At 39.6% G+C, this 8,182-nt stretch overlaps 1 protein-coding gene across 1 annotated transcript; it reads right to left on the reverse strand.

The window, feature by feature from the left end:
* Positions 1-1,149: 1,149 nt before the first annotated feature.
* LOC110681058 (4-hydroxybenzoate polyprenyltransferase, mitochondrial-like) lies at positions 1,150-2,202 on the reverse strand (the record flags this gene model as incomplete). Its single annotated transcript, XM_021856823.1, is given in 7 exon segments — positions 1,150-1,293; positions 1,295-1,677; positions 1,680-1,767; positions 1,769-1,828; positions 1,830-1,856; positions 1,858-1,887; positions 2,143-2,202. Coding segments are annotated over 7 exon segments (792 nt in total), but the record flags the coding sequence as incomplete, so codon positions are not given.
* Positions 2,203-8,182: the final 5,980 nt, after the last annotated feature.

Below are 8,182 nucleotides of genomic sequence, written 5' to 3' on the forward strand. Positions count from 1 at the left end.
CGGTACTCTTGTAATTTGTGCTTTCTTGAAAAGAGAAGAAGGTGGTTCAGGTTGTTTCTTGAAGCTAAGAATGTCACGAAAGTTCTCACCGGAGTAGCTCCGGAAGCAGAAGTCGAGAAAGTCAAGTTTCAAGAAAAGGACCAGATCTCAAAAGCTCTACTGGTAGGATGCCTTTCGGACGAGTGTCTCGAAATCGTTCGAGAAAAAGTGACCGCAAAGGAGATGCGGATCAGTTTAGAAGCTACGTATGCGAAGTCTGTTGTATTAGAGCCAACAATAATTAGGAAGCAACTGGCTCGCTTGCGAATGAAAGGAGGTGCGGATATGAGGTTACACTTGCTGGAATTCGACGGACTGGTGCGGAAATTAAAGACCACTGGAGCCACGATGGCCGAACAGCGATCTGGTTTCGCAAGTTATTTTGACGTTACCAGACTCGTACGACCCTTTAGTAACGGCTCTGGAGAACGTCTCGGAGGCCGAATTGAACCTGGAAACTTGTGAAGCAGCGTTTACTAGCTGAAGAAAGCAAGCGTTTTGATCAAGAAGAGGATTTCGTTGAAGATAAGCCTTTTCCGGTGATTTCCAGAAAAACAAAATCAATGCTTCTAGGAATATGCTAGGGTAGGTGTACCAGTTATGGACATAATGGTTTCCTATTTTGCCATTCGTGATAATTAGATTATTTTCAAATTTTTAATCAATTTTGTGTGTTTTTAGTAGTTTGATATCAAATGAATCTTTATGTTGAAACTTTCAAAAATATTCAAAATGTGGAAGTTTTCGAAAAACACACATATGGCCAAATAGGAAACCACTATAGCCATAACTGGTACACTTTCCCTAGACATTTTATTTCTAAGGAACATAGAAAATGCCGTTAACGTCGATTTTAATTGATTGTGATGCTGATCTATGGCTCACGTAGGTAAAAAGTGTTCTGCGTAATAGCAACTCTATTTGATCTATGGTGCCAACACAATTCCAACTGATTGGATCGAATATTTTGATAAAGTTACTCATTAGCCACAAGTGCATATACTCGAGAAACGAAATATGCTTACAAACGCGATTATTTTGCGAACAGTTCACAAACAACCAAAACGAAAAATAAAACAACCTTCACCCATCTCTCACTCACCTGATGCGCAAATGCGCAGAAATCACTCCAACCGCCGAATAGTAGGGCCACGTTTGCTCGCACACCATTCCGGACGCCACCAGGCCACCGATCATCGCCGTCGAGAATCCGCTCAGCCACAGCTTGGTGTTGTCCCCGAACCGAATGGCCGTCCGATTTAATCCCCAGCAGGGCGTCGTCCACCTTGTCCTGATGGGCGTAGATCGTGTCGTAAACGATGGTCCCAACAAACGCCGGCCACATAAGAGGAAGGCAAGCGGACCACATGACCGACCCTTGGGTGGCACTCCAACCCAGCAGAGCACCCCAATTAAAGGTCATCCCCAGCACCAGCTGTGGCCAATGGGTTATCCGTTTCATCAGCGGATAGATGATGACTAGCCCCAAAGAGCTGGCCCCCAGAACAATCGAGTACCAGTTCAGTTCAAGCAGGATCAACAGGCCCACACCTAGCTGGGCTCCCAAAAAGAACCAAGCATCGGCCGAAGTCAGCTCTCCGGCCACCAGCGGTCTATTCCTGGTCCGGGCCACTTTCCATCAATGTCTCGATCCCACATATCGTTTATCGTGCAGCCGGCTCCTCTCATGATAAACGCACCCGCCCCAAACAGGGTCAACGTCCACAAAATCGGGCCAACATCCGGCCGGTGCGCTCAGCGCTATACTCCATCCGCAAGGCCAAAAGAGAAAGCCACGATCCTATGGGGCGGTCAATTCCGCATCAGCCTCGCGTACGGATTTTGAAACTATGCTCTGCAGCAAACTTTTTGGCTCCGGTTTCTTATCAACTAATGTTGTTGCTACTATAATCCCTTAAAACTAGCTCCCCCAAGTTCCTCCTTTTGGTAGCACTGTGCAACCTGTATTCCGGCCAGCACCGTAGATTGGCCAGCTTCCCACCCGCTATTTGGACTCCACCGGCGATTCTTCCTTTTGCCGAAGAATGACACCGCTGCTAACAGCTGCTAGTGGGCGGCAATGGTGGTGAAGAATCAACCCACGGCGGATGGGATGTCCACCGAACTTCCTGCCACAGAGATCCTAAATGCGTCGTCGTCCATCGCGATGAGTTGCTGGTCAATTTTCTCAACATAATCGTTGTCGGATGTTTTCGTTCTACTTCATTCCGTATGGTTTCTTTTTTCACAGCACTCGCGAACCGTTTGATCCGCGGTCTTAATTATCTAGTTAACCATTGATGGCCGTATACACGCTAGATGAATCGCAGAATTCCGCGGACACTAAACGAACGGCCTCCGGAACCAACCAGTGGACAAGCAGACGATTACTTAACTCGCATGGAAGGGCGCGTCGGAAAAAGGCGAAACGAGTTCTGACAGTTCGAGAGAGAATGCGCGAATGACGGAGAGCCGAAAGAGCCGGTCGGTGAGAAATCTCTCAACGTTTTGCTTTTTCGCTTTCCTTCGAGGGTTCTTCCGCTAAAGTCGAAATTATCCGAACAAATTTTGTTCTGGTGAACAGGTAAATTAACATTGAGGGCTAATTCACAAATTTCATAACGCTGAAGGGGGTGGGTAGGTGTCCTGGTAATGTTACAGGTCATACAAAATTTGTAAAATAGTCATACAAAAAGCGTTACGAGGGGGTGGGTGGGTGTTAAAAATTGCTATTTTCGAGCTACATAATATGATATTATCAAAACTAATAAACAGCCGAAAAAATCAAAAACTTAAAATCGCATTGACAAAAATTCAAAAAAGTAAAACATTTCATTTTTTTGCTTCATGCAAAATTACTTTTACCGAAATAATTTCAAGCGGATTACATTACTCCTCAAGAAAAGTTCAAAACAAACATAACGCATGTTCGTTTGGCTCACACTTTGACAGCTCTCGCTGCTCGATTGAGCTCACACTTTGACAGAAATGTCAGCTTCCGCGAATCTCTCTTATTGTAGCGCGCCCACCAAATCGGAACGCGCGTGTGGGACACGCGACGTGTGACTCGTTCCCGACATAACTGTCATAATGACATGTGTGGCGCTGCATTCTTACGATGTTAATGAACACAGCGCACTATTCAAATATTAGTCGCGACGCTTGGAGATTGAGAAAAAATATATTTGAAAAAAAGGTTTGTCCTTATTTCTGTCGGATCCATAATATAAAGGATTTCTATTCGCGACTAAAAATGGGTGAACCAACCCCGGTCAAACATGTCTTTAAATTTCTTCACATTTCTTAACCCCTCTACCGGCAGCTTCATTTTTTACCAGACCCATGGCACGGGACCACTTTTAGCGTAGTCAACATCTCTATGTGTTTACTCATTTTCGGGTGATTTTAATCGAGTGTGCAATCATAATATTGTTCGAGTGTGCAATCGAATATTGTTATAACATCGTTGTGTGTTGTTGTGCTCCACGTAGATCGCTAGTTATCGCTGATTAATTCCGTAATCACGCAGCTTAAATTCATCATCAGCTGTTACTATCGTCAACCAACTGAGGCAAAATCAATTGTCATTCCTAAAACTACTCTGATAGTTCGTTTACATCGAAAAAAGTGGAATATTCTCAGTTCTAGTATCCCGTTCAACTCTACCATTGTCTGTTTGTGAAGCTCGATATCATGTCTTGCCCAAAGTGTGCGTTACCTGTAAACTGCAGAACAGATCTTTTTGTTGTCTGCGAGGGAAGGTGCTATGCGACATTTCACGCAGCGTGTGTTGGCCTCTCAGAGACTAGTGTTTGTTGCCTGCAGAAAAACGTTATATGGCTGTGTGATGACTGTCTCTCCGACTTCCACCGTGGTCAGCGTAAGCAACAACCTGGACTCGATCAGCAAGGGGAAACTGTGCTTCGATCAGTCGCCGAAGCGTTAGATGCCATCTCGAAAAAAGTCACCGAAGTTATGCAATTGATTCCAACAGCTGATAGTATCGAAACCCCTAGAACTGAGCCAGCACTAAGACATTCTACGCCAATTCGCTGTACGCAACTTCAAAAAGGATCTAAAAGTGATGCAAGCTTCTGTACCACTCAAACACCTTGCGCGAACTCATCAGGAGCAAACTCTGTTCGTAGTAATGAGGAAACGTTCTCTAAGCTGTGATGTTAAAGTCACCAAAATAGCTTTGAGTCCTGTTGTTAATTACACCTATCGTTTGTCTGGTGAGTTGCAAGCTTACTGTCAATGATGATGTCACGCTACACGATAAGTGTTCATCTGCAACAACCAGACAGCTCACCAATCCACCGCGAGGTGGATCGTGCTGAGTTGTTGAGTTGAAGGAGAGCGAAAGAAGGAAGGCACAAAAGTCTGTTTGACAGCTCTGCAGAAAGCGCGTGCGCACGGACAGAGCGCGTGCGCACGGAAAGAGCGCGTGCGCACGGAAAGAGCGCCAGTTCGGCTCGATTTGCAATGATCGGTTATTATTATTATTTTTCGCTATTGGATATTCTATGGTTTGGTTGATCGATGTTAAAGTTTGTTTTAAAAGCAGCTCCACTTATTTTGAAACATATTGCCGTGTACAATAGTAGACAACACAACTAATTTAATTAAAATAATTTGAAATTATAATTAGTACATATACAAAAGGGGAAGAACGTTTAGGCTGGTTGTGCATTACGATAAAATCTCTTAACATAAGCAATGCTTGTTGTTGGTTCTTGTGGAAGGATCAACATGTTCGGCTTAACGAATCTTATTTTAAATATCGAATAACACCACATGCAATTGAACAAAAAGGATGTGGTTACAATAGACTTTTGATATTTTCAATTCTGAACCACCGCAAAAAAAATATTGGGAGTCAAAATTCTCCTGATAGGGATGATGTGGGGGAGGCTCATTCTAATTAATATTGTCGTTCAATTATGGGGATAAATTAAAATTGTTATTGTTCTATACATACTTATTTATTATAATTACCTGTAAATATTGATACAGCACAATTGAAGTATTTAAATATAAAATAGCAAACATAGATATGGTCGGTGTTCAGACAGACTGAACCAAGTGTTTTTTTCAATCGAGTAAGAAAAATGTACCCCAAACATGTGAAACATCAAAATATTATAGATATTTACTGTAATAATGGAAATTATCTATTTGATGATACATTTGTATCAAAATAACATGGAAGATTTAAAATTGATGGAGTTCTTTACGTATCCTTAGAGCTCCAAAATTCATCTAGTCTGGTCTGTCTAAACACCGACCATATGATTCTCAAAAACTCATGAGAATGGTATTTTACTCTTTGAACTGTTATTTAATTTGGATGTGTTTTAAAAAATTTATAAATTTAATTTATTATTGATGTTACGAGCTATGTCTGTAGTCAAACTTAATGCTACACAAGAAATATATTTGAATCAAAGTATTTTTATATATAAATCATATGAAAAAAAAAAATGTTCCAGAAAGTACTCTAGAATTCTTTGGGAGCGTCTCCCGGGATTCTTCCTTAAATCATTCATGAATCCTTCAAATCCTCTCTGGGATTGTTCTGCTGGAAATCTTGAGATTATTTCTGAATTTTCTTCCAGATATCGCTTTGGGATTCATCCAAAAAAAAACGTTACCATTCCGGTATTACTTCTGAGATTCTTTCGGATATCCCATTGCGATTATTCTGGACATCTTTTTGGATTTTTTTTGCAGAACTCTGTATGTGATTTTGCGTGTATCTCCTTAAGGATTACTTTTGAAATCCAGGAAATTAAATTCTTTGAAATTCTTGAAAATTGTTTTCGAAATACTATGGAAGATTTTACCATGAATCCTGATGCAATCCATTTGGATATTTAAAGAGGATTTTATCAAAAAATGTACGACTCTACTAGGAATTCTTCGAGAATTCCTCCGAAAATAACTCTAGATTTTTATCCGGAAATACTTCTGGTATTCTTATGAGAATGCCTCTGGTATTCTTCCAAAAATGACTTGAGATGCTTTCGGAAATCTTTCTGAAATTCTTCAAGAAATTCCACTGAGATTTTTACGCCAATATCTTTGAAATACTCCTGGGACTCTTACAAAAATCCTGTTGGAGTTTTTTTTTCAGATATCTTTCTATTCTAAATTTTTCAATAAATTTTGCTGTGATTGTGCTGTAAAACCTGCTAAGATTCATCCAAAAATACGACTGTCATTCTTCCGGATATCATTCAAGAATTCCACCGGAAGTTTTCGTGAGATTAAACCGTAAATTGTTCTGGTATTTTTCAGAAATTCCATTGAGATTCTTAAAAATATCCTTCTGAAAAATTTTCTGAGAATTGTTTTGGGATTATAGAAGGATTTCCAGAAGAATTCCAAGGCGATTCACAGAAACATCACTTCTGTATGAAGGATTATCGTTAATATCTGAAATAATCCCATGAGAATTCTAAATCCAAATTACAGTGACATTCAAAAGAATCCCAGAAGTTATTTCGCAAGAATCCCTGAAAGATTTAAAGGATATTCACAGACATCCAGAAGATTTCATGAATATTTTCCAGAATAATTCCGATGTCCAGATGAACTGCAGAAAGATTCATGGAATAATTTTAAACGGGATTTTCGGAATCATTTGAAAGTAACTTTTAGAAGATCTTCAGAAAAAGAAATCAGTAATCAAAGTAATCGAAAAAATCTCATTATTTCAAGCAACGCTCGTTGGTTCATGTCGAAGGATCAACATGTTCGGCTTAACGAATCTTATTTTAAATATTGAATGACACCACATACAATTAAACTAGTATGTGATTACAATTCTGAATCACCGCAAACAAAATATTTAGAATCACAATCCTTCTGAGAGGGATGATGTGGTGGATGCACATTCTAATTAAAATTGTCGTTCAATTATGGCGATAAATTAAAATTGTTATTGTTCCATAAATACTTGTTTATTATAATTACTTGTAAATATTGATACAGCATATACAAAGACATTGGTCCAGAAATTACTCCAGAATTCTATGGAATTTCCCTCCTGGTATTCTTCCTTAAATCACTTATGAATCCTTCAAAACCTCTCTGGGATTGTTCTGGAAATCTAAAGATTATTTCTGATTTTTCTCTAAGTTCTTCTGGAAATCACAGAAAACTTACAGATATCGCTTTTGAACTCATCTAAAAAACATCGTTAGCATTCCGGTACTATATCTGAGATTCTTTCGGATATCCTTTGTGATTCTTCTGGACATCTTATTGGAATATTTGCATAAATCTGTATGTGAGTTTGCGTTTATCTCCTTAAGGATTACTTTTGAAATCCTGGAAATCAAATTCGAATCGAAATTCTCGAAGATTCTTTCGGAAATTCAATGGAAGATTCTAACAAAAATCCTGATGCAAATCTTCTGGATATTTTTAGAGGATTTTGCCAAAAAATGTACTACGACTCTACTACAAATTCGTCGAGAATTCCTCCGGAAAATACTCTGGCCTTTTTTCGGAAATACTTCTGGGATTATTATGAGAATACCTCTGGTATTCTTCCGGAAATCACCTGAGATGCTTTCGGAATCCCTTTAGAATACTTTCGAGGATGCTTCCGAAAATCTTTCTGAAATTATTCTAGAAATGACACTGAGATTTTTACGTCCATATTCTTGAAATTTGTCTGGGACTCTTCCAAAAATCCTGTAGGAAATCTTCTAGATATCTTTCTAGCATTCTTTCGGGAAGCCTTCTGGGATACTTTCGAAAATCTTTCTGAGGATCCTTCAAATCCTTCTGTTAAGGATTCTTGCAGGAATTCTTCCCGAATTACCTCTAGACTCTGGGAGTTTCCTGAATTTTTCAAGAAAACTGTTATTATTTCGACTATCTCTCTAGGATTCTTTCGGAAATTCTTCTACAATACCCCCAGATTTCTTTCTGTTATCCTGCTGGAGGACTTCAAAACATCTTTCAAAGATTCTTCCAGAAATTTTACTGGAATTTTTCAAGAAATTCTGCTGGGATTCTTCCGTAAAACCTGCCGAAATTCATCCGGAAATACGACTGGAATTCTGCTTGAATGATAAGCATCCAAGAATTCCACCGGAAGTTTTTGTGGGATTCAACCGTAAATTGTCCT

Source organism: Aedes aegypti, unplaced genomic scaffold (genome assembly GCF_002204515.2).
Source record: "Aedes aegypti strain LVP_AGWG unplaced genomic scaffold, AaegL5.0 Primary Assembly AGWG_AaegL5_hic_scaff_315_PBJ_arrow, whole genome shotgun sequence".
NCBI lineage: Eukaryota > Metazoa > Arthropoda > Insecta > Diptera > Culicidae > Aedes > Aedes aegypti.